General features: G+C 39.6%; 2 protein-coding genes across 11 annotated transcripts in view; one reads left to right on the plus strand and one right to left on the minus strand.

Annotated features, from left to right (window-relative positions):
- LOC116041221 (growth factor receptor-bound protein 10-like) overlaps positions 1–27,756 on the plus strand; it is a 90,529-nt gene that overhangs the window by 53,409 nt on the left and 9,364 nt on the right. Inside the window, exons 17-19 of the transcript XR_004102872.2 lie at positions 15,614–15,635; positions 15,667–15,761; positions 23,313–23,431. The gene's annotated coding sequence lies outside the window, so the exon portion shown is untranslated. The remainder of the gene's footprint in view (positions 1–15,613; positions 15,636–15,666; positions 15,762–23,312; positions 23,432–27,756) is intronic.
- The window catches only part of LOC116041222 (triple functional domain protein), an 80,273-nt gene continuing 73,093 nt past the window's right edge, over positions 20,577–27,756 (minus strand). For 5 of the 10 annotated variants that reach the window (XM_035993080.1, XM_035993081.1, XM_035993082.1 and 2 more), the window contains 9 exons: positions 26,859–27,106; positions 26,419–26,560; positions 26,290–26,317; positions 25,979–26,141; positions 24,420–24,541; positions 24,228–24,306; positions 23,854–24,054; positions 23,588–23,726; positions 22,631–23,182 (listed from right to left, as the gene is read on the minus strand). In XM_035993080.1, coding sequence (XP_035848973.1) covers positions 22,631–23,182; positions 23,588–23,726; positions 23,854–24,054; positions 24,228–24,306; positions 24,420–24,541; positions 25,979–26,141; positions 26,290–26,317; positions 26,419–26,560; positions 26,859–27,106 — 1,674 coding nt within the window. Of the gene's footprint in view, positions 23,183–23,587; positions 23,727–23,853; positions 24,055–24,227; positions 24,307–24,419; positions 24,542–25,978; positions 26,142–26,289; positions 26,318–26,418; positions 26,561–26,858; positions 27,107–27,756 lie in introns of those variants that run through there. The other 5 variants (XM_031287106.2, XM_035993077.1, XM_035993079.1 and 2 more) reach the window with 3 other exon arrangements.

Consider the following 27,756-nt stretch of genomic DNA (forward strand, 5'->3'; position numbering starts at 1 on the left):
TCAAGTGGTGAGTATCCAGAGGGATACTCCAGGAATGAAAAATTAATTTCCGTCAGAAGGCCAACACTTCTGATGTGCAAAGGTAAGAAGACATCGTGATGCATTGCATATCCGTTGTCAACCACCACGCATTTATTAATTTATAGATAGATCCGTTTATATTTGAATGTGTGATCTGCTCTAATGCAATAACAGATCATGTTAGTAATTAACATCACGCATTTATTAATTTATAGATTGATTAGTTTATATTTTAATGTGTGATCTTCTCTAATGCAGTAACAGATCATGTTAGTAATTAATTAACAGAACGCCTGCCGAAATACGACTGCACCCTACAGGCACAGTCACTGAGTAATGTTAGTTATGAACTGCACCAATATCACATAAATTATTGTGATTTTTACGGTACAGTTTCATATTTTTTAAAGGCAACTTTTATACAGGTGTTTATATAGAATAGCCACCACCAAATAAGTATGTGATTTCTTTATTATAGACCTATAGATTACTTTTTTGTATAATCCAAAAAAAAACTAATACAGCCTACTATTTTTTTTCCAAAGACGGAAAACTCTTCTACAAGAAGAAAAAACACACCATAGAGATGGTGTGTGGACCTGCAGAGGCTGCCACAATTTTTAAGGCTTTCATGACAGCAGCAGGGGCACACTGTGGCCAAAAAAACAAACAGGAATGCCATCAGCAAACGGTTCTACTGGCCTGGAATGTCAGATGACATTGGCACATGGGTAAATGTTTAAAGGAATACGCCACCGTTTGTTGAAAATGGGTTATTCACCGTCTCTTCTATATTTATATAGGTGGACAAACGCATTTTTGTCTCAGTGCATGCATTGCCCGAGTAGCAGTGTTTCGGCTGTAGCCTACTTCCACCCAATATATCAATCATATCGGCCTAGGAAATTGTCTAGTCTTAATCTGCATTGCTATTTGTACTCGTTGTGAATACGCAGCCCACAAGAAGTAATTAGGTTTTGTTTTTGTTGTTGTTGGGTCACTTTTACTCACTACATGCTTACGGCAACATAGGATTCCATTCACTACGGTAAGCTAAGCTAGCGGCGGGGCTGCCGGCTACACACTGCCTGCGTGGCGTGAGCGTGGCGGTTCTGTTGCGTGTCAGTTGCGTGGCGGCTGCGTGGATTTTTCTATGTCTTTACACACCAGAAATGTGTCTGATGCGGCGCTGCTGCTGCTAGCCTTGTCTGTAGGCTACACATGTATGTTTCCCATTGATAAAATGATTTAATCATGTTAAACATAAATATATACTGATTTGATAACAGCAAAGACAATGTCGGCAGTATTGACGGCAAAATAGGCTACAGAATATTTCGTTCTGTATTGACAGGTGCAATATTAGAAAATCGATTTTTTTTTTTTTTTTTTTTTTTTTTAAATGTCATTTATTAACATGTATTCGGGTCAAAATGTCATATAAACATCTTTTCCTATTCTATTTCGCCTGGAAACGCTTCCAACAGCTTGCGTGTTGCGTGGAAAAATAGCCGTCGGTTCTATTTCTAGCATGCATGCGTTTTCAGCGCATGCATGCTTGAAAAGTATGTACAGTATATTACTCCTCTGAAATTGAGATTAGAGAGGGATCCACCTTCCTAATTTGATCCAAGACCGGTTGCCAGATATCAAAAAAATTATAGGCACAGCCTGCAGTAGCATACCTTATTTTTTCCATGGTCAGATTGTATAAAAGATTAATGAGCCACATTTTAAAAGTAGGAGGGGACTTGTCCTTCCATTTAAGCAGTATCTGCCGTCGAGCTAAAAGAGTAGCAAATGCTATGAGGTTTTTGTTGTTTTGATTTAAGTGAAAATGCTGTGGCACAATGCCGAATACAGAGATTATGGCATCAGGCTCTACGACTGTCCCCAAAGCTCTAACCTTTTTTAACCTTTTTTTTTTTAGAAGAATGAAAGAAAAAAAAACATTTCTTAAATGTCATCTCTCCCATACCACACACACACACACACACACACACACACACACACACACACACAAACTTTTAAATCTTTTTCATTCAGGTGGCCCAGTGTGTGCACTGCCAGGCCAGTGGAGATCAAATCAAGGAGGAGAAGCATCACACACCAATAAGAAAATAAAAATCCTATATTTTTCCTGATTCATTCACCTCGTGCCCATCTGTCTAGTGTCTTTTTGGTATTTTCCTCTTGGTCTGTCTTTCTCTCTAGCATTGTCTCAGTGTTTTTCCTCTGTCTTTCCCCTTGCTGTCTTTTATCCCACTCATCTCACTTGCGTCAGCAGATGTTGTCCAGTCATGTCCTATTCCTTGTTCTTGATGTTCACCTGACAGTCACCTATATGTCTTTTAGGTAACGCATCCATTTGAGCTTGTTGGCATGGACCTGATGGGGATGCTGAGTGTGACTACAGAGGGATACAGTTACTTCTGTGTAATGATTGATTACCTGATCAAATGAGCACAAGCTTACCCTCTTAGAACAAAAATGGCTAAAGAGGTATCTGGCTGCATCCTCAAATTTTGTAAGATGATCCTTACAGACCAGGGGAAGGAGTTTGTAAATCAGGTAAAATAAAACTACTTGCAATGTACCTGCCAACAATAATTTGTGGGGGCAAAATAAAATACCATCAGTCGCTTGAAAATTCATCATTTGTAAAGTGAGATAAATGTATTTCAGATCAACACTGATGTCTGCAAGATCCGAAGATCCGAAATGTGACTTCCCCCCCCCCTGAGTCTGACAGACACAGACACCCCCGTTTGGGTCTCTGGTCTCTAAATGAGACAAATTAACTGAAGCTGCAACTGTACAGCCGGGCTGCTCACTTTATTTTTACAGAACGGACACAAAGCGACGCACGGGTCTGCTCCAGAGCGCCGTAGCAGTCGTATTTCGGCAGGCAGTCTGTTTTCGGCACAACACCGGCCCGCCCAAAATACTATTTCTGCCTATGCCGCTGCTTCTTTTGACATACTATGCTATGACTTTTTTCGACATGCTATACTATGAATATTTTTCACTCTTTTCAACATACTATACTATGACTTTTTTAATCACTTTTTTTGACATATTATTCTATAAAGGTTTTCAAAACATCATTATAGTTGACATGGTGGCTCTGTGGTTAGCACAGCTCCAAATATCACCATCAAATAGGCACTGCAGACTCTGACCCCTGGTTCAAACCCCAGTCTGGGCTGGACCTTTTTGTGTGGAGTTTGCATGTTCTTCCAGACTTTCTTTGACATACTATACTATGACTTTTTTTTATCACTTTTCGACATGCTCTACTATGACTTTTTTTCGACATACTATACTATGGTTTTCCCCCATTTTTTTCAAAATACTATACTATGACTGTTTTTTATCCCTTTTTCCAACATACTATACAATGCTTTTTTTAACCCTATTTTTTTTTTAGCATACTATACTATGACTCTTTTAAAAAAAAAAAAAAAAAAATCGACATACTATACTATGACTTTTTTTCATCACTTTTCGACATGCTATACTATGACTTTTTTCGATATGCTATACTATGACTTTTATCAATTTTTTCGACATACTATACTATGGCTTTTTTATCACTCTTTTCGACATACTATACTATGAATTATTTATATCTTCTTTTGACATACTATACTATGACTTTTTTCGACATGCTATACTATGAATATGTTTCACTCTTTTCAACATACTATACTATGACTTTATCACTTTTTTCGACATATTCTTCTATGAATGTTTTCAAAACATCATTATAGTTGACATGGTGGCTCTGTGGTTAGCACAGCTCTAAATATCACCAGCAAATAGGCACTGCAGACTCTGACCCCTGGTTCAAACCCCAGTCTGGGCTGGACCTTTTTGCGTGGAGTTTGCATGTTCTTCCAGACTTTCTTTGAAATACTATTCTATGACTTTTTTATAATTTTTTTCGACATACTATACTATGTTTTTTTTCCCCATTTTTTTTCAAAATACTATACTATGACTGTTTTCGACATGCTATACTATGACTATTTTTCATTTTTTCCGACATATTATACTATGACTTTTTTCGACATACTATACTATGACTTTTTTATCACTTTTTGGCATGCTCTACTATGACTTTTTTCGACATTATTAAACTAGGACTTTTTTCGACATACTATACTATCACTTTTTTATCACTTTTTTTGACATACTATACTATGAATTACTTATCACTTCTTTTGACATGCTTTACTATGACTTTTTTTCGACATACTATACTATGAATTTTTTATCACTTTTTTCGACATACTACTCTATGAATGTTTCAAAAACATCATTATTGTTGGCATGGTGGCTCTGTGTCTATAGTATTACTTTTTATCACTTTTTTTCCACATACTATACTATGACCTTTTTTCGACATGCTATACTATGAATATTTTTCACTTTTTTCAACATACTATACTATGAATGTTTTCAAAATATGATTATTGTTGTCATGGTGGCTCTGTGGTTAGCACAGCTGCAAATAGGCACTGCAGACTCTGACCCCTGGTTCAAACCCCAGTCTGGGCTGGACCTTTTTGTGTGGAGTTTGCATGTTCTTCCAGACTTTCTTTGACATACTATACTATAACTTTTTTTTTTTTATCACTTTTCGACTCTACTATGACTTTTTTCGACATACTATACTACGACTTTTTTTATCACTTTTTTCGACATACTTTACTATGACTTTTTATCACTTTTTTCGACATACTATACTATGACTTTTTATCACTTTTTTCGACATGCTCTACTATGACTTTTTATCACTTTTTTCGACATGCTCTACTATGACTTTTTTTGACATACTATACTATACTATGACTTTTTTGACATACTATACTATGACTTTTTTTAACACTTTTCAACATACTGTACAATGCTTTTTTAACTCTTTTTTTAACATACTATACTATGACTTTTCCGACATACTATACTATGACTTTTTTTTTATCACTTTCTTCGACATACTATACTATAAAATATTTCAAAATATCATTATTGGTGACATGGTGGCTCTGCAGTTAGCACAGCTCCAAATAGCACCAGCAAATAGGCACTGCAGACTCTGACCCTTGGTGCTTTCTTTGACATACAGTACTATACTATGGCCTTTTCATCCCTTTTTTTCAACAAACTATACTATGACTTTTTGATCACTTTTTTTGACATGCTATACTATGAATATTTTTCACTCTTTTCAACATACTATACTATGACTTTTTTTGATATACTATTCTATGAATGTTTTCAAAACATCATTATTGTTGACATGGTGGCTCTGTGGTTAGCACAGCTCCAAATATCACCAGCAAACTAGGCTAATGACATTCGGGGCTATAATAAAAACATTCGGGGCTGAAGCCCTTCAAAAATGACCTGGTTAATATTGGTGCACATAACTAAATAATTTAGACTGACCAACATCGCCCTCTAGCGGTGTGCAGTCGTATTTCGGCAGGCAGTCTGTTTTCGGCACAACACCGGCCCGCCCAAAATACTATTTCTGCCTATGCCGCTGCTTCTTTTGACATACTATGTTATGACTTTTTTCGACATGCTATACTATGAATATTTTTCACTCTTTTCAACATACTATACTATGACTTTTTTCGACATATTATTCTATAAAGGTTTTCAAAACGTCATTATAGTTGACATGGTGGCTCTGTGGTTAGCACAGCTCCAAATTTCACCAGCAAATAGGCACTGCAGACTCTGACCCCTGGTTCAAACCCCAGTCACTTTTCGACATGCTCTAGTATGACTTTTTTTCAACATACTATGACTTTTTTTAATCATTTTTTTCAACATACTATACTATGTTTTTTTTCCCCATTTTGTTCAAAATACTATACTATGACTGTTTTCGACATGCTTTACTTTGATTATTTTTCACTATAGTATGGCTTTTTTATCACTTTTATGAAAACACTATACTATGTTTTGGGTTGCTTGTGGCTTGGATGTAGAATGTTTGTCCCATAACCAGGAGGTTTGTGGATGAATCCCACGGTCCTCCAGCAACATGTTAAAGTATAGTATAGTTAGTTTTTTTTAATGTTTTTCAACGTACTATACTATGGCTTTTTTCAACATACTGGCTTTTTTATCACGTTTTTCGACATACTATACTATGACTTTTTTTTTTATCACTATGGTTTTTTCGACATACTATAATATGTTGTTTTTTTTTTACACTTTATTCAACATTCATACTTTTTGAAAATATTGAACCAGCTGAATGAGATTTCCTAATTTGACACGCCCATTTCTCTCTCACGTTAAAGCTGGCTATTTAGTTTAGCATCAGCTTTTACAAAAACTTTCATACAATATTGGTATTATTCAGCTTTTTTATTAATTAGAACCATTTCCACTTTTCCCTAAAACTTCACCTTCTTACACATTTGAACCAGCTAATCAGTGAAGCGACAGCTTTAAAAAAAAAAAAAAAAAAAATCATACTAATTGAACACTTTTCCAACTATTTTCACTTCTTCACCTTCTTCACTTTTTAGCATTCACAAGCATTTTCTGCAGGAAATGTATTTTCTAGTTACACAGGCAATTTTCCTGCTTTGATATTAAATGTACTTAGTTATTTTCCACCACTGGTGTTTGTGTATACTCTCGCGTGACGTACTGCACTAGCTGAGACGCTCTCCCTTACAACAGTGCGATCTAATTAAATCCCGTCACGCGCTGCCCATCGGTTTGCTCAGGCACACCTGCACCCTCAGCCCTAATTAATGCTGCTGCTGTTCATACCTGTAATGCTGTCTATAAGCTAGCTCGACTCCTAGCATGTTCATGTTTCTTCAGGACGTTTTTGTGGAGGAATTAACCGTGTTTACACAGTGCTGGCAGCTGTTGCCCGTGTTCAGACTCCGTTTTCGGCTGTTTCTCACATCAGCCGTAAACCACAATAACGCACTTCATGGCAGAAGTGGGGTTCTCCTGTTCATTTCAATGCAGTGACCGACTTTATAAAAGTCAATTCTTCTCACAGCTTCACTTTACCAAGGTAGGGGTAGCCTATTTACTGTTTGTGCTCGTTTCTGCTCTTACACCTATGCTAATAATTAATCAGTTTGTGTATCTACTGTATGTTCTGGAAGCGGAGCACATGGTTGCTGTTTAGCACATGCATTATAATGCTGATGATCTATATAATGACTAGGCCTACTCATGGTTAAGTATTAAGGTTGAATTGGTTTTGCAAAATATTTCCCTTTATGTTGTGGTGTTTGAGGAGGATCCTTTGGACTAGTGCAAACATGGTCTATACGGTAATACTGTATACAATAAACGGGGCAGCCAAATGTTCTGCGGTAATCTTCAGCACGGGCTCCAGACTCAGACATGTGACTGACTGTTTACATCTTGCGCACACGTGCACAAGCACATGCCACAGTCACACCCACCCCTCTTCCTCTACAGCAGTAGAAGTTACTCTTGAGAGCTCCCCCTGCAGGCACCCCTCCGCCTCTCTGTCTACAGATGAGCAAGTTACTCGGTTTAATACCACTGTCACAGATGTTCTTGGGTCAATATATAATTGTGGGAGATTTTGAGTTTGAATAATTCTGGGAAAAAATATATTTATTTACAAAATATTATTATCTTCCCTGACAAATCATCCCTGAAATATTTTGTTTTTAGTCATTGCCAAGCTCAGGCATAATTGATTTCAGATATTTAGTTTTAAAAACAAGAAGTTTACTCATTATTTGGTCAACTATGTTACGGACAAAACCTATAAGTTTTGACTTTAAGTAAATGGCAGACATTTAAAAAAATCATTACTCTTGGAAGAATATGTGTCTATTTACCTACCTTTTCAATTAAAATACCCAATTAATTAAGAAAATACACATTTTGTTCAATTGAAACCCCAAATTTCAAGTACTGAAGTAACCGGTCTGTATATTTTGTTTCCAAACTGCTTGATTCATGATAATTTTCTTGATGAAATTATGCTGAGGTATATATTTGACAGCTACTCAGTTTCTAAATATTTACTTGGAGATTAGGGAACCATTGAAATACATATATTTTTTTAAAAACATAATGGTAACTTAATTGACAGCCCAGTATCATAGTTGACAAAAGTAACATAGTTGACTGGACATGACAAAGTAGGATGATGTATTTAACAAAAACAATCCTAAACTATATCAATTATTATATGTTAGCTAATCTTTTATTGCATTTAATCAAGACCTGTTGAATATTTCATGACATAAAGGAGAAATACAGACGCACATCAGTTTACAAGGATCAATCACAACTTTATTAACAAGCACATATATCATAAGCAAGAGATCCTAACATAGAAAACAACAACAACAAAAGTATCAAAAACAGCACTTACACAAAAATTCCACCATGTAAACATTTTGAAAATCTTGTTTGTGGAATGAAATACAGTAGTGCATTGTATTGAACAAAAAATAATAGTGCACTGCAATAAGTAACAATAACCAAATAGTGTTTTATTCTGTTGGTTAACAGAATAAGTGTGCTGCCTTGGATCAAAATTTTAATAGTGCAAACAGTTGTATCTCAAAAACATTCATATGTCAGAACCCAAGTAAAACATTGGCATACCCTCCAACTTCCAGGCACCCATGAAACCGGTGGAGACAGAACACACTCCCCATTTTCTAACCCAAGAACATGGCCAATTATGGTTTGTTTTTCAATGACTTTGTCAAGCTCAATCAAGTAATCTTTGAGTGTGTGTGTGTGTGTGTGTGTGTGTGTGTGTGTGTGTGTTTGTTTGTGTGCATGTGTGTGTGTGTGTGTGTGTGTGTGTGTGTGTGTGTGTGTGTGTGTCTTTATCTGTGCGTGTGTGTATATCAGAGGTGTATAGTCCAGCAGCTGTCCCAACCATCACTAAACCAGCTCCTCTACCAGGTAGATGAGCTCGTTAGTGAAAACACCTGTTCTAGATGTAGAGGCAGATCCAAAAACATGGCAGGATTTTTACTTTCTGGCACCTGGACTATACACGTCTGGTGTCTATATGTGTGTGTGCTTGACCGTGTGCTTGTGCCACGTGTTTGTTAGCGTGTGTGTGTGTGTGTGTGTGTGTGTGTGTGTGTGTGTGTGTGTGTGTGTGTGTGTGTGTGTGTGTGCGCATGTCCTTAGCCATGAAGATATGATTTGGCAATATCTTCCCACACATCTCTTTTTATTTCAACATGACGTGCTGTCACGTGCTGTGGGGCAGGAATCAACCTGAGCACATCCTCAAATGGATACCAGAGCGCATCCTCTCGCATTGGCCAGTAGTAACGATTGTGTCCCACTCTGTGCATACACTTAACATGAACATGTGTTTCACTCACTTCAACAATGGTTCCAGGGTAAACCTCATCGTCATATCTGATGACACACCACTGACCAACAATGTCATCCCTATCCCACTGTACTTCAAGGTCTGGTTGTTCTTGGTGCAATGCAGGAACAGCAGAGTTGACTTTGAAGTCGAAGGCCTGAGCTTGGTAACACTGACATTGCAGAATCTGCCTTGTTGAACACAGGCAGCTCACATCACGGTATGTCAGTTTCCCTGGTGCTTGCGTGATGACCTGGTGAATCCGCATAGTGCATGGTACAGCGGGGAGTCGTTGTGGCATCTGCTGTATGGCCTTTTCCACTGTAGCCTCTTCAATGTAGAAGATCTTGACAGCTGTATTGGTGTTTACCAATGCATTGAAAAGATGTTTAGGAGTGGAAATGTCTTCACCTTGGCTCACCAATCTGTCAGCTGTTCTCTTCAGAAGGCCTCCTACCCCATCGGGGGCACCCTTTCCGTGGCTGGCCTCAAAAAAGTTCCAAGTGCCCGCAGTGAAGCCCTGGTTGTACAATTCAGTTGTCAACATGTAAAAGTTGCCCTTCTGCCTGTATTGTGAGCAGGGACCATCACTGAAAAAGTGGATAATTGACACTGTTGGGCATGTTTCCTTGAGATGGTTAAGTACTGGGGAGAGGTGTGCCCATATGGCAGGTGGACCCTTTTCTTTGCATGGCGAAATTGTTGTGAAGCACAAGTGGTCTTCCTCACCACCAATGTAGAGGACCCCTGTATGAAGAGTTGCTTGTTGATGAGAAGAGGCAAAATGGACAGCTTGAATCTCTTTGTGAAACTTGCAAGAGTAGTTTTCAGAGAAATCAATGTGTATGAGGCATTCATTACTCTTCATGTTCTTTTTCAATTCCCTGTAGTAGTTAAACTGGGTCTTGATGTTGAACAAGTGCCTTTTGAACTTTTTGAGCTGTTTCTGGAAAGTCTCAATCAGGTCCTCCAAAGAACTCTCCATTTCCCTCTTCACGGTGATATTCACAGGCAACTTTTCTTTGCTGTCACCATTTTTCTTCTCTCTGAGGACAGTTTCAGTTGTCCACTGCACACAAGAAACTTGGGTTTGACCATCATAGCCAGACTGAATCTTGAGGTCTTGTAGTTTGCAGTTCTTGCATTCCGCATACATGCATGGCTTAAATGTTGGATTACAGCAAGTTTCCTCAGCAAGAGATTCCAACTCTGTTCTCTCCAGAAGTTTAAGTCCATGAAGTTTCTCCACGATAAATTCCAAGTTTTCATGCACCTTACATAGACACGTATCTCTGTCTGCAATGGTTGGATGGACTACCCAGTATGGGCGCATTCGGCAGAAGAGTGTATAGGAAAGTTTGCTAGAGACGTTTTCCAGCAGGAATTTACCATGGAGGTTTTTCATGGTGTCAGTCATAAACCGCTTCTGCTTTTTCACTTTTCCCTTTGTTACGGTCTGCTTTTTACCTGCTGTTGAACGACTTACGTCATCCCTGGTGTAAAAGGCAACAACCTGGTCTTGCAGTTTTGAGTGTGTGGATATGTATTTCTTCCTGGCAAAACAGGCTATTTCGTCCCCATTTGTGTTCACATTCTTGCAGAATCGTTTGGCTGAGACACCCAGTGTGTCATGAATGATTTTCTGGAACCTGTATTTTTTCAATATTTTTCCAGATACAATTCTGGCGATTAGGTTCCTGGTCTTTTCTTTTGCTGCACGCTGAAATTTTTGTTTGAGGCTTTTCACAAGTGCATGATGATAGACCAGAGTTCTCCGCACATCATTACTGACTGGATTTGTTCCGAGCATCCTTTTTGTTCTTTTCCTAGGAGAGTCGACACTGCACAGTAGCCGTTCATAGCGCTTACGGTATTTGTCTGATGTTTTTGTTTGAGCTTTAAGCTTTTCCTTGAGTTTGCGATTCTCAATGTATATTTTCTGGTATCGTCTTCTTCTAGTCCTTCTTCCTTGTATTCTCTGTCTGAAATTACATGAAGACATTTTTAAATTATTTTTTAACATTGCAGGTGTCACTTAAAGCATTTGAAATTAATTGTCACCATGCCACCATGTAATTTTGCATTTTAATCTAACATTATAATAATAATAATAATAACAAGTACTTTTTCATGAGACATTGTTCTGTTTAAGGTACTTTCTACATAGCCTGCCTACATAGTTCTGTTTGAGGTTCTTTCTACATAACCTTCTAACCTTCCTGGTTGTGGAACTGGTTGTTCCTCGCTGTCAGGACTCAGTGGTGGGGTAACAATAGCAGAAGCCTGTTTCTTTCTGCGTCTGCTCTGTTCCTGGGCTCTTCTCCAGGCCTTTCTCTTTGCACGTTTTTCCCTCTCACTCTGTTCAGATATGGGCTTATAGTATGCACCTTGCTCCCTCTTTTCTCTCCATTTCTGCCGGCCTTTTGCCAAGTATGCCTCCCTTTTTGCAGGATCAGCATCTCGCCGTGCACGGTAACGGCGCTGCTTTTCTGCAGCAGATAATCGTGGCATTTGCCTGAAAACAAGTTTACTTTTATAATATTTATTGCAAAGTATTTTATAGTTACTGTACAATTAGAATATTAAATGAACTCCTGAAAACTATAAGAACATGTCATGAATGTCAACTATGTTACTCTTGGTCAACTAAGTTACCTTTGCAGAGTAACATAGGTGACTGGTAACCTAGTTGACATTTTTGCTGTTTTTAGGGATAAAATCAAAATGGTTGCCTAGCACCAGACACCACATGGCATTTTACGGAGAGGTTCTTCTAAATATTATATGTACAACTGAGTAAAATTGAAATTCAAAGTTATTTATGAATTCATTGTAGTAACATTGTTGACATATGATAAGTACACATTTGCCCCAAGCACTACTTTAGGTGAAATAACTGAAAATGTGGACGGAGAACATACCTTGGAGTCTTGCTAGTTTTCTCTTCAGGAGGAAATGACATCATGTGGAGCAGGTCATGTGATTTGGAAAACACACTCTTCCTTGAGGGGTGTATTTGCTATGGGTAACTTAGATGACAGCGACTTCTCGGACACATATTCAATTTGTCAATTTCTATTGAAAATGTGACATATTGCCCAAAAAGACACATTGTTCACAATTACCTCAACTTAATGTAAATAATATAATTAAAACTGTTTTTGAATAAGTTTTTAAAATGTTTTTTTAGGTAATGAGATTGTGGTTGTAATTCATTTCGGACGGTTATTTAGTTGACATTTTAGGGATATCTAGTAAATTTTTATAAATAAATGATTATTTCCATAATAATTAACTATGGAATTTGTAAAGACAAGATCATGAAGAACACTGAAGACTTTTAAAATTTTATTTTAATAAGCATGTTTGCGAGATAAATCTCATGGACATGAAAACTCCCTCAATTATATATTGACCCTCTTGATATTGTTGCCCCTTTGTAAACTGAAGCGACCCAAAGTCAAAGCCCAACCTTGGCTTAACGGTGAGACTCGTGCCCTTAGACAAAAGTGTAGAAAAGCAGAGAGGAAATGGGGGAAAAAAGATAAACTGCAAGTGTCCTATGAGATACTGAGAGATCACCAGGTATTCTACCAATGCCTTGTCAAAGCATCTTAAGCAAATCATTTTTCTGATAGCTAAAAATGCACATAGCCCTAACATTTTGTTTAGTGCAATAAATACTGCACTAAATCATGCTATTGCACTCCCTCACACATGAAACCTACCTATTCCTCTTCAGATATTGTCCCCTCTCGTCTTTTGAAAGAGGTATTTGATACTATTGGTCCCAGCCTCTTGTCTGTAATAAATAGCTCTCTTAGGAATGCCACAGTCCCATCTAGCTTTAAACATGCTGTGGTTCAGACTCAAATTAAAAAACCCAACCTTGACCCTACTGATTGTAACAGCTTTAGGCCTATTTCTTAATTATCGTTTATGTCAAAGATTTTGGAGGAGGTTGTTCTTGCTCAGCTCGCTTCCTTTTTAAGTAAAAATAATGTATTGGACAATTTTCACTCTGGTTTCAGAGTACACCATTGCACAGAAACAGCACTTCTTAAAGTGCTAAATGATTTGTTGCTGTTCGGTGACGGAGGGAATTGTGCTGTTGTACTCTTGCTGGACCTTAGTGTTGCATTTGACACTGTTGATCATGCCATCTTGTTGGATCGCCTTCAGCATAGGGTAGGGATCCAGGCTGTTGCTCTACAGTGGTTCAATTCTTATTTAAAAAATAGAACCTTTTCTGTTGAAATTGGAAATATCTCCTCCTCTTCGGCAGCGATTACATGTGGTGTACCTCAAGGTTAGATTTTAGGGCCAATTTTATTCTCTTTGTACATGCTCCCATTGGGCTCAATTCTTCACAAACCTAACATATCTTATCACTGTTATGCTGATGACACACAGCTGTACCTGCCTCTAAAAACAGGTGATACCAACTCTTTAAAGTCCCCTTTTCACTGCCTGAAAGACACTAGTCTTCCTTTTGTTTTTATAACATAATAGGCTATAACTTTATACAGTACTTTGTTCAGCCTAGGTTGGTTTTAAATGTGCTCTATAAATAAATTGACTTGACTTGACTTTTGTTCTCTGTGTGCAAGTCCTCCATTGCTGCAATCTCTATAAACATTTGTCATCAAACTTGAGCAAAGGAAAGGAGTTTTTCAACAAGAGAGACCGGAAGCATGTTCCCTGTGTGTTAGATGCAAGTGGACAAGCACTACAGTGTGCAATGCTGAAAATCAGACTGCAAACAGGTGAAAAGGCCACTGATTAGGTTCTTCATTTGCACCTCAGGGAGAGATGCAGCAGCTCAAATAGATAAATGCATTTTGATTATGCCTGCTTTAGGTAAAAGATAGTGCTACAATATTTACCAGAGACCACAGGCCACAGTGTTGGTAAAAAGCAGTGGTAGATGTATCTTTTATGAACCAAGAAACAGCTTGGCTGAAGTGTAATTTAAACTCTGGAGTATTGGTTGGTAATTGTTCTATGTGTCAGCCAGGCTCACTTAACACAAGCCAAGTCAAAACACTATACCTTCCCATTGCACTTAAACGCTCCAGAAAACGGCTGACTTTGAATCAGACAATGGTACAGTAGAGCTTAGATCGGCCCAAAAAATCAAGCCCGAACCTGCCCGAGCCCGTTGTGTCCGAGCCCGGCCCGGCCCGACACATTAACTGTAATTATGAGCCCGAGCCCGATTTAAACCCGACAATTTTTTAATACGTGGGCCGTTATAACTGACGTTCTCAACTACAATTCAGAGTTGTTTGAACTGCAGAAATCTGTTTAGAATAATACAACAAGGACGAAGCATGTAAACTGCGCTGTTTGTTTAGAATGGAACGGATCGCAAATGGATCTGAATGAAGAAACGTAAAAAAAGAAAGAAACGATGATGAACAACATATTGTTGTCACTGCCCACGACTTGTTTAAACTGCTTCCATACCTCCGACTTTCCTCCACACTTGCTCAAAGTTAATTCTCCTGTTTTTCTTTTTTTCTTTACATCTTCAAGCTCCCGGTGTGATGCGTGCGAGAGGAGGAGACTCCGCGCATGACACGTGCTGCATTTTGTAACTGCAGCCTAACTTTTGTACATATTTGTTACTTTTATAATATTTCTGATTATGACATAGCTATCTCCCCACCCAAATAGGATAATAAGGTAATGGATAAAAAAAAAAAAATAATAATTGCTTGATCAAGGGTCCGGCCCAGGCCCGGCCCGGCCCGAGGATGTGGCGGAAAATAACGGCCCGAGGTCCGGTCGGGCTCGGGTCGGGCTCGGGCTTGGGCCGAGAATCTAAACTCTATGGTACAGACACAGACGCCTCTCGAATAACTACAAATAACTTATTCTGTCGCTTGGTTAGTATATTTTTTTAAAAGAGGAACGTGTGTGAAAACTTAAATGTATAAAATGTATATTAACTCTATAAATAATTACAAAATACAAAAGTTTGAAAGGCATTTTTACACTGAGGTTTGTGGAAATGACCTGACCTGAAATTAACAAAAATGTGTACAAATGGCAGAATAATAAATATATTATTTTAATGGTGTGTTTGGCTGAAATAGGCAAACTGTCTTTGGATGCCAGACTGAAATCCAGTCTGAGCGAAGAGACTGGTGAAGGAAATATCCCAATTTTGAAACAGGCTGCACTGAAATTGCTGTTACTTTTTGAAAGAAATGCGTGAAATCTAAGGTTCGATCTGTCCATCCTCAGACGTGTGAAGCAGTTGTTTCAAGAGGCCACAACAGAAAACTAACCAGACTTCAAGGATTGTGGAAAACAAGGAATGCAGACAGTCTCATGGATTCAAAAGAAGCTTAAGGTACGAAACATTTTTGGCTCTTAGTGTCTGACTGATTGACCACTCCTGCATTTTAGGATATTGATTAGTGTCTAACAGGTTTGTTCTACACCGATCCAAGGTCAACACTTGACTTCCTATGCTAGTGTTACACACAAGGAGGCTTTTATATGTTGTGAGGATGAAAAAAAATTCATGTTATGAAAGGCAGACAAACAGATGTTGATGCCATCCTGAACAACAGTTATAATATAAAATGTAAAAGGTCCCTATTATGCACATACTATATCATTAAATCAGTCCTCTCTTAGGCCTATAAAGCAACGGCCCAATCCCAAAGTCCGGACTCTCAGACTCACGGACTTTGGTGCGCGTTCTCGTGAAATTCGTAAGGGCTTAGGGTTGACCCAATGTCGAATTTCAAAGGGCGTGAGGGTTTGAGTACACACTTACTGAGCCCTTTCCGTGAGTCTGCATCGACGCAGACTTCACCAAAGGGAATTACCCACAGTTCAAAGCGTTGTGACGTTTACTGCGGAGACCATAGGGAAATCCGGAAATTACAAAGGTAAACAACAGCACGACACACGACCACGGAACACAGACCAACCTGTTGTCCAGGTGGTAAAACAAGAGTTTGAAAAAATTTGGAATCAAGCAGCCGTCTCCTGTGCCTTGGCCGTGTGGAAAGCAACAAACTTAAAATGAAAATTCCCAAACCGGCAAGTGTCAGCAACATCTTTGTTATTAAACGTCGCCAAGGTAACGTGATCTCGTGAAGTGCTGTCCCAATCCCATTTATACCTATCTGAGCCCATGTGGCCTCACACACTCATTCACTTTGCACTTGAGATCAATTAAGTCTGTGAGTCTTTAGTCCTTAGTCCTCAGGGCTCACTTTGGGATTGGGCCAACTTGATGGCAGTGCAGTCCACATTTTTGACTAGAACTAAAACTCTAGATAATAGAAGGCTACATTTTTATCTTTTTGGAATGTTTCTACAATGTACATAATTGCAAAACTTAAACTTGTCACATCACATTACAGAGCCATATACAGTACTGTGCAAAAGTCTTAGGCAGGTGTGAAAAAATGCTGTAAACTAAGAATGCTTTCAAAAATGGAAGTGTTAATAGTTTATTTTCATCAATTAACAAAATGCAGTGAATGAACAGAAGGGAAATCTAAATCAAATCAATATTTGGGGTGACCACCAAAAATATAAATGATTGTTTATTTTTATCAATTTACAAAATGCAAAGTGAGCGAACAAAAGAAAAATCTAAATCACATCAATATTTGGTGTTACTACCCTTTGCCTTCAAACCAGCATCAATTCTTATAGGTACTTGCAAAAAGTCAGGGATTTTGTAGGATTAGGCTCGTTCGAGATGAACTGCGCCTCGCCTGTAAAGCGGACGAGAGCAGGCGGGAGCAGCCGGGGGCGGTGACAAAAATCCGCTCTCAAGTCAGACAGTTTCCAGCCGTTTCCAGCAGCCTTCAGGCTGAACAGGAAGTGACATAAACATTGTGGTCCGATTCCGATTTAATAAAATGTTATCAGACCCATATATCAGCTCCTACACAGTCTCCAGTTGTTTTTATTATGACAGAGTAGCTGTCACAATGCTCCACATGCAATCTGTTGCTGATTTTAATTAACAACACACTGTAGATGATCTGTAATCTGAACAGATTTAGTCTTTCTGACTTCTAAAGGTAGCTACCAGCCACACAACATGTGGTTTGTACAGAATAAGCTTTTAAATCAGACAAATCGCAGTTAAAATACCCGCAATTCAAAATCAATAAAAAGTTTAGTCGGTGGAGAGCAACTGCGGCGCCTGGCTCTAAAAACTGCGGCCGCCTTGATCTCGTGAGATTATCGTTGCCCACGTGTGCATGACGTCAGAGCAAGTCGGGATCAAGTCGGACACAAATCTAACCAGCATGCATTGGGCGCCGATCGCCGGTGATCAATTCTGCGCAGATCTGGCTCATCTCGAACGAGCCTATTGTAGTCAGGTGTATGATCAACCAATTATAGTATATAGGTAGTTATACTGCATCAGCAAGCTCTCTCCCAGACAAATATTTCAAAGCAGACTGGTGTTACAAGATGTGCTGTTCAAGCTCTTTTGAAAAAGCACAAAGAAACGGACAACGTTGAGGATCGTAGACGCAGCCAAGGAAACTTAGTGCAGCAGATGAAAAACACATCAAGCTTATTTCCCTTCGAAATCGGAAGATGTCCAGCAGTGCCATCAGCTCAGAACTGGCAGAAACCAGTGGGACCCAGGTACACCCATCTATCCATCTGTCCGGAGAAGTCTGGCCAGAAGTGGTCTTCATGGAAGAGTTGCAGCCAAAAAGCCATACCTCCGACATAGAAACAAGGCCAAGCAACTCAACTATGCACGAAAACATAGGAACTGGGGTGCAGAAAAATGGCAACAGGTGCTCTGGACTGATGAGTCAAAATTTGAAATATTTGGCTGTAGCAGAAGGCAGGTTGTTCGCCGAAGGGCTGTAGAGCGGTACAATAATGAGTGTCTGCAGGCAACAGTGAAGCATGGTGGAGGTTCCTTGCAAGTTTGGGGCTGCATTTCTGCAAATGGAGTTGGAGATTTGGTCAGGATTAATGGTGTCCTCAATGCTGAGAAATACAGGCAGATACTTATCTATTATGCAATACCATCAGGGAGGCGTATGATTGGCCCCAAATTTATTCTGCAGCAGGACAACGACCCCAAACATACAGCCAAGGTCATTAAGAACTATCTTCAGTGTAAAGAAGAACAAGAAGTCCTGGAAGTGATGGCATGGCCCCCACAGAGCCCTGATCTCAGCATCATTGAGTCTGTCTGGGATTACATGAAGAGACAGAAGGATTTGAGGAAGCCTACATCCACAGAAGATCTGTGGTTAGTTCTCCAAGATGTTTGGAATAACCTACCTGCCGAGTTCCTCCAAAAACTTTGTGCAAATGTACCTAGAAGAATTGATGCTGTCTTGAAGGCAAAGGGTGGTCACACCCAATATTGATTTGATTTAGATTTCTCTTCTGTTCATTCACTGCATTTTGTTAATTGATGAAAATAAACTATTAACACTTCCATTTTTGAAAGCATTCTTAGTTTACAGCATTGTTTCATACCTGCCTACAACTTTTGCACAGTACTGTGTGTATGTATGTATATATAGCTTTAGCTAAGACTTTTGATAAGTATCACTTAAATTTGGAAATTACAGAAATTTGTCCAAGAAACAGAGCAGTGATAAATAGCAAGCAGATACAGAACGAACAACATGAAATGCCGACATCAAGCTAAAAACATAAGACACTTAAAACAATTATGAACCAAAGCAAGCAAGTGAGCTGCTCTCTAAAAGTGACCACAGATCTTGGGTCCAATGGGAGAGAGTTCCAAAGTTTAGGAGTACAACCTTAAAAGCACAGTGTCCTTTTGTCTTGACCCTAGAGGGAGGAACAACTGATCCTGAGCAGAGGACCTCGGAGCTGCTAATGTAGGGCTGCAGAGGCTCTTTAATGTAGGCAGGCACCTGACCATGAAAGGCTGTAAAAGTGATCACAAAGATCTTAGTGGATCTAAAAGTGGATTTTAAAATTAATTTTAAAATTAATGGCAGCAGCATTTTGGAACTATTGTAGGCGATTCAGGGTCTCACGCAATTCAAGTCTTACTAAGGTATGTGAAAAGAGAATTACACTAGTCAAGTCGGAGGGAATAAACACATGAATAATCATTTCCAACTCAGCAGGGGACACAATGGATCTAGGTTTAGCCATGTTCCTCTGCTGGTAGAGGCAAAAAGCGAACCAAACCAAAGTATCGGCCCAGCTGCTTTATTGGTTTAGTTCTATTATATAAAGTCTAATATTTGTACTGAAGAAGACTTTAAGAGATAATTACACTTGTGTACACATACTGTACCTCTAATTACATACTATAGGGCTGTAGTTAAAGCCGTGTCCAAGATCTGGTGACTAGAATGAAGAATGCTAAATTTGAAATCTGAGACCATTCCTGTATGCATCATAATGTTGAAAGGTCTGTTTTTATGTTTGTTGTGTTTCTCTTGCTCGTCGTCACTGTAAGTGAGGGCAACCTCAGTGCCTTGAGTTGATTGATTGATGATGGATAATCCTTCCAGACCGTGGCTATTGTAGAGAGATTGTGTAAAATGTCTGTTTGATCTGTATTGATGATTTTATCAGTACACATCCTGGTCCCAATTCTTTAATAATTCAATTTGAAGGGATTTAAAAAAAAAAAAAAAAAAAAATCTAATTCATTATCAGTATTGTGGTTATGTAAAAATATATTGCAAAAATAAAACTATTTTTAACATTTGCCACAAACATCCAGAATTGGGTGTGAGAAAGTCTAATCCACAGCTGACTCAGATCAGCTGATCTGATTAAATTGAGCCATTGTCATTTCAGGCTACCTTTGCCAAACTCATATCCTTCAGTATAACTAAAACCAAGTCACAAATTCAGCCTTCCAAATCAATTACAATTATGTCACTCCACAGAATGAAGTTTGAAGACTATTAAACACAATAGCTATCTTACTTATGTATGCATTGCAAACCAAGCTACAGTAGTGCTGAGTGAAAAATGGGCAGATTCTCAAATGTCACCCAGTCATGAAACGTGTCGGTGGAAATGACTTATCTATTCTCATCAAAACTCAAATTTTTGTGCTAAATTCCATTTTAGCTGCAATTACATCTGTGTAAAATGTAGTTTAAATAACACAAAACAAAAATATATGGTAAATGAATAAACAAAATGTCAAACAGGGAACATGTATTCGTTGTTTAATTTTCAAATAACTGATGGCAAAATGAGACTATTTACAAGAGAAAATATGTATGATCTGTACAAAGAAATATACATGCAGATAAAAAACAACAAATAACAAATGTGTAATTTATGAAACAAACGAAACAAACATGACAAAAAAGACAAAAAAAACAAACTAAACTGAGGTATCCAGTCCAAGTTTCCTTGTTTAATGGCCTGTGCTCACCTTTTAAATAAATAAAAAGGTAACGGCGGACTGTGATTTCTGTTCCTGGTAGAATCGGTTTAAATGTGACACGTCCTAACCCCATATTGGATTAATGGTAAGTGGTTATACAAAAGCTCTTGTTTAAATTTCCAGAAAAGACAACAAATCAAAAAGCATTGTTTAGTTGCCGTTTTAGGGTAGTTAGCTTTTATAAGGAACAGGAATTTAGAAGAAATATTTTGGCAACAAGTATCTGTACATAGAACACCATTTAGTAAATGATGTACAAAAATCTCCCATTCAACGGCAATTCTCTGTGAAGAATAAATCTTACTTTAATCCCCTGCCTTTTTAAGAAAGGTCACGAGAGACAAACTAATCGTGTTCCTCCAACATAGTGTTTAACTAGTGTAAACAATCATATCATAGTCATTATCTAACTCAAGTGAAACAGTCACAATTAAACTTTTTTTTTTTTTATTAAGTACTATAAAGCTAGAGCAACTTTGGTGTACCAATACTACAGAGGCATACAGTACAAAAAGTGTTAAATCATTTTTGATCAAACTGTAATGATTGTAGATTGTGACCTAACATGGCCTGGAAGTCATAACACTCAGAAATCAAATAAACACAAACTACCAGCAGTGCTTGCAGTACCAAGTACATGCTTTTCTCTAGATTTATTACAGATACAACAGATGTCTTCATAAATAGTTGCATAAAATGTTAAAGCCGCAACATTGCACATGATAATCAAACATAACATACAATGAGTGCATTTACAGTAATTTGTCTTCCTCTTCCTCTACATTCACTCCCATCTGATTGGCAATCAGCACTGCCGCTGAGGCTCTGACAGTCTCGTGTCCTGCCATCCAAAAGCAGGAGTCCACTGTGAATGTGAGGGGAAAGAAGGCAGAAGTCTATATACAAGGTAAGGCTTAAACATCTCATATCTGCGCAACACAAGTTTTGTTCTAGGAAAAGCAAACGGTGGATGTCTATTGTTTCTTCTCAGATTGGACAGTGCAGCATTGTTATTCGCGACATGGTCATCATGGTATCTTAGATTAGGTACATTATATAAGCGCAGCCGTCAAAAAGCTCTGATTGGACGTATAAATGTCTCAAAGTCAAGAACCTCAGTTACTATCTCCAGATGTCTATAGAGTCCAAAGTAGCACAGCAACTTTAAACTGATGAGCATTTTCTACAATTTATTCTTCTTGGAAACGTAGAGACCGTACTTTTCCTTTTGTATACATTGTTTCTTTAAGAAAGGGCTGCTTCTCAAAAGTCATTGAGTTACAGTTTTAGTGTAAAAGAGCAAAAACGCACAATGTCTCTGGCAACAAGACGGAGGGCAGTTTGCTCTCGGCGCCATCACTAGCTTTGTTGGCATCACTTTCTCCTGAAAGCTCTGGGTCTGTGCAGTGGTGTCAAGGCTCGATCAATTGGCTCTTCTGATCAGCTTTAACTCTTGCAAAGGAAAATAAATTACTCGTTTTTTTTTTTTTTCATAGTTTTTTTTTTTTTTTTTAGACTTAATTACAAAATCTGTTTTGAGTTGAAACCAGCAAGCAGCAGTAGACGACAAGGGCATCCATTAATTTACGCGATTGGTGAGAACTCTGATTGACTTAAGACCTCAAAAGGTCTCAGTTTAATTGGTGAAACGACAACAGGACTTTAGTAAATCAACATTCTGTGAAAGAGGACAAGATCAGCATTCATTATTTCTCCTTCCTTTTACATCTAGACCATCAAGAGGCTCAATTTTAGAGAAACCTGCAGGCCCTAGGGATTGAGGGTTGGTTTGGACATGTGTATCTATTCCTTTAAACTCAGGGCTGAAGGCGACTTTGGATGAAGCTTCTGACTCCTCCGATGGCCCGGGCATCTGTCTGATGTTTCCTCCTGTCTAGGAAGGAGATGAGGCGGGAGGTGTCCAGGCAGCCCTCTGCTCTGGCACAGCCGTCAGCCAGACCGGCCTGCAGCCACGGCTCCTGGAGGCAGAGCCCGGCTGGAGGCCTCCTGCCTGGGTCGGTCCTCAGAAGCAGGCAGATGAAGTCCCGGGCCGCCTGGCTGACGCCCTGGAAGTAATCCCTGGGAAAGCTGAAGTCTAGCCGGCAGATGTTCAGGCAGGTCTCCTCGGCGCTCTCGTCGAGAAAGGGGGAGGCGCCGCTCAGCAGCACGTAAGTCACCACGCCCAGGCTCCACAGGTCAGAGCTCAGCGACACCGGCTCTCCAAGGACCAACTCTGGGGAGGCAAACTCAGGGCTGCCTAGCAGAGGATGAACATAGTGGGCACTATTGAGCTGGACAGCATCACCAAAGTCCGTGAGTTTGACCATTGGCTGGCCGCTGGAGCTGTGGGCCACCAGCAGGTTCTCAGGCTGGAAAAAGAGATTACAGTTATTTATATACATATATTAGTCTTGTCTTTTTGGTTCTTATTAATTACTACAGTCTAACATTAAGTTTTCCAGTCTTAACTTCATTAAGTAAATTCATTTGTTGTTGCAGGTGAAACATCATGCAACATCTGTTTGACCTTCAGTATTAAAAGGAGAAAAAGAGGATCCAACAGCAAGTTTCCATTTAAGGCTGAAATATTAGAGCTTTCACCACCAACTCAAGATCAGGTAAGTACTACAGGTGTTAAACATCGACAATGCATAAATCCAAGATGGCTGACTTCCTCTCAGGCAATTTCTTTTATATACATGTTCCTAGAGATGAGAACATTGGGCCCCTGGCACTTTTGTGCTCGGGCCCAAAAAAAACGTTAAACTACTTACTTTTACGTCCAAATGCACTATTCTACAGTTGTGCAGGTAATGTAAAGCTTCTAAAACATCCCTTAGGTAGCAGGCCACTTTCTCCTCCGTCAGATTCCCCCAGCTAACGATGTAGTCCAGCAGACGACCTTGGTCAGCCCTAAAACATAAACATCAACACTAACGTAAACCCTCAGGAAGAAATGCAAGTTTTATGAAGGCTAACGAGCTACACGTGCAAAGTTTAATTCCAAAACTGGATGTCATTTTTTTTGGTCTTTACTTACATCTCCAGGACCAGGGCGTAGCTGCTGGGGGTTTCAAACGTGTCTATCAGGTTGATTATGTGGGGGTGTTGGAGCCTTTGGAGCAGACTGAGTTCCTGAGTCACCCGGTCCCTCCTCATTAGCTTCTTGTTCACCTGTTTGACCGCCACCAGACGTTTGGTCCCTCGCTGGTCACAACGTTTGACAACAGAGAAACGACCCCTGGTGAGCAGAAAGAGGATAGATATTCAAAGGTCACTTTACTTCAGGTCGCTCCTTATAGACGAGCTGCGTAGTATGTTTTAGGCATTTAACAAGTCAAATAAATGCATATCAATCACATATCGTAAGGAAAACTCTGAATGTCAATTATGTGACGAGGGTGAGTCTATTACCTGCCCAGTTCAACCACCTCAGTGTAGTGAGACTCAAAGTTGTCCTTCCAGCTCACTCTGATCCCATCAGTGGACACCACTGAGAACCAATAACAACATAACAACGCAATCAATGCATGTCCACACTTGGCACCAGCATTGTCAAATGAGTTTTGTGGAGGGATTGATACTGTACATTCTGTCTGTTCTTACCTAACACTCTAAGGCTAGCTGATGACGTTACGCTGCCCAGCTCGTTCGTGGCAACACAAGTGTAAACGCCATCATCTTCAGAGGCTACGCCGATTATCCGCAGCGTTGCTTCACCCGTATCACTGAAATAAACATTAATTTACATTTGACTTCAACTTCTTCACTATTAATGAGTAGGGGTGGAACGGTACATGTATTCGTATTGAATACATGTATGGGCGTCTCGGTTCGGTACATGAATTTACACAGAAAATACATGATATAAAAATAAATAAAACTTGCATGCAAATTAATTTGTGTAATGCGGAACTACTGTTAGATACGAGTTACTTTAGGGACACGTAATCTGTAGCCCTCCCGCTCTGCCTACATGTCGATGGTCCAGTGAGTGAGTCAGAGCTAGCAGCACTAAGGACGAGTAGCCTAGCCTATGGCGAGTGGTGGCGACCCACAACAGTAGAGGACCCGCTGGCCTCTTTAAGATCGCAAGTTTGGGAAAGCTTTGGTTTCCCAGTCAGTTACAGTAGTACAGGCGAGAGAGCGGTGGATAAGCCGAGGACTGTGTGTCGGCGTTGTTCAGCAGTATGTGAGTGGAAATACATCTAACATGCTAACGCATATCCAATGCCATCACCAAGATGTGCCAATCACTGGAACGAGACAAAAAAAACCTGTCTAACTTATCCTCCCTACAGTGCTCAACCAGCCTTTAGATACAAATACACATAGGGCCAAAAAAAAAAAATCACTGAAGCAATCAGAATTTACATGTCATCTTCAATGCGCCCATATTCACTCGTAGAGTTATTTGCTGTATGTACTCAAACCTCGTTACAACATGCCATCCCGTCCACACGTGAGGCAAACTGTAGTCCCTTCCATATACAACCAAACACGGACGTTGATGGAGCACGAGTTGTCAGCTGCACCCTCCGTTTCACTAACGACTGATGGTTGGACTTTGCGTGCTACGGAAAGCTATCTCACGGTGACTGCTCATTTTATTGACTGAGTGGGAAATGAAAGCGTCAGTTCTACAGACGCGGCCCCTGTATGAGCAGCACACAAGCTCTCGTCACCTAGCTGAGAAGCTACATGAGGTCGTGGAAGAGTGGAAACTAGAAAGGTATGCCTGTCGCACTTAATAGCAAGAATACTTTCTTTTATCTTTGGTGGGGGAAGGTCTCGCCTAAGTAGAATGTTGTTTTTTCATTATTCTATGTAATTTGCACTTTCATAAATAAGAGATGCTGTATTTTCATGTTTTATAGCTGATTTGTCTTATTTTGTTTACAAGTTACAGATGAGTCTGGAGATGATGTGGGGTAGTTATTGTTTACATCTTACTTTACATACTTCAGGTTGTTGCAGCTAGCTCAGGGGAGAGACTGGATGATACTAGGTGGTACAGCCTGAGATATGCACCCCTATTAATGAGTGACAATTTTCACGTTTAAACACAGTCAAATGACGGCCCTATTGCACATTGTCATGCAATAAACTGCAGTCTGATGGAGCTTTAGCAACATACCTAATAAAAAATACACTTGTTTTCTTACGTGTAGGCGATGCTGAAGTGTCCATTGTTGGTGAGGTTGCTCTGGTTGGGTCCCTTCCAGGTGACAGCGGCCCGGGGTCTACCACAGACCTTACACCTGAGGGTGACGCTCTCCCCGTTGTCACACGTAACATCACTGAGAGGTACAAGGAACTCTGGGGGAACTGAAAGAGAGAAAAAAGTCAGGTTAAATCCTGTCAAATGCGGAGATTTTCTCTGTTTAAAGCAGTGCTTTTAATAATATATGGAATTGGTTTTGTCATACATTTTGTTAATCTTAAAGTAAACACAATTCCCTAAAGTAACACTTACCATCATAGATGTAGTTTGGATTTAGAAGCTGAAAAGAAAGAACAAAGCACGTCAGAAAAACGCACAGTGGAGCAGAAGCATGACTTAATAGCAGCACTAGAGTCTCCTCAGATGCACTGATAAACTCACCTTTACAGAAACTTTATTGGCCAGGCCTTCTCGGGACTTCCTGTAACCGTTTTCCAGCTTGGTGTCTTTCTTTGCCTCCTTCTCCTTCTTCTCAGACTTTTTGCGGATCCGCAGGGATGTGTGCCAGGATGAAGACTTCCTACTGGGATAACAAAATGGATTGAGTCAAATTAAACTGTTCAAATCAACAAGTAGGTGAGAGCACAGGTTTTAGCCTGACACCTTGATAGACTGCCAACATGTAGAAAACACTGGAATTCCTAATCAAGCCTACTAAAACATCATATTGGTTTGCCAATATGTTGGACTGATGCTGGCCTTATTTTAAAGATCAATTCAGGACAACTGCCTCCCACGTTTTTACATTATTCCTAAAAACCCATCTGAACAATCAAACAACAAAAATAATGTATCCTTATATCAGTTTTCAGAGCTCTTACTTCATGGATCCCTCGGGACAATCAGGGATGATGGCTGAGGTGTGTCCCAGCACAAATCCGGGGATCCAGCCCTCGGCGGCGGGACCCTGCTCTGTAGCCGCCCTGAACACCAGAAACATGTTTTGCTGGTTGCTGGCCAAGATCTGGACCACCTCGCCCTGACTGACGCTGATCTCATCCTCCTTCACGGCCATGTAGTCCTGGGTCACCAACATGGTGGATACGCTACTGCTGCTGCTACTTTCACTCTGCAACACAGGGAGGAAACATGGAAAACTGTAAGTACAAACTTTCATGGTAGTAAAATGTAAAATCTTATATTACAACTTTACTTTGCACAGAATTCAGATTTTATATCCAAATTGACCTATTCAGGCTGATTTCTAAGTTGCCACTAAAAAAATCTAAATGTAAAACTTCTGGTGAAGAAAAGTGAGAACGGTCAAAGCAGATAAAGACTTTGATTAGAGTGCAAGAAAGACTAGAAAACATTAATTATTTTCTTCTTGTAAAAAAACAAACTGGGTTAAGAACGACAGGAATCAGATGAAAATTTCCATTTCACACGTCTTTGCTCTGTAGCTTGAGACAAAGACGAGAGGAGGAACGTTAGGTTGAATGAGATCCCTGTCAAGTACGTTTGTAGGTGAACCACAAACGTCAGAGGTTAGTTGCAGGAAAAGTACATTTAAGTAACACACCATGAAGACAGCAGGAGGTGAAGGACGGCCAAGAGGAAGTCAGGTGTTAGTATAAGCTTTGTTAGAGTTAAGAAATCTAGAGACAGCCTTGAAAGGGAATCACTGAAGAGCTGATTGAGGTCCGCAAGAAAGGTTTTGAACCTGAAAATATGTTGACAGTGGAAACTTTTGCTAGAAATAGTCTTCAAAGAGCTAGA

This window comes from Sander lucioperca, chromosome 16 (assembly GCF_008315115.2).
Source record: "Sander lucioperca isolate FBNREF2018 chromosome 16, SLUC_FBN_1.2, whole genome shotgun sequence".
NCBI lineage: Eukaryota > Metazoa > Chordata > Actinopteri > Perciformes > Percidae > Sander > Sander lucioperca.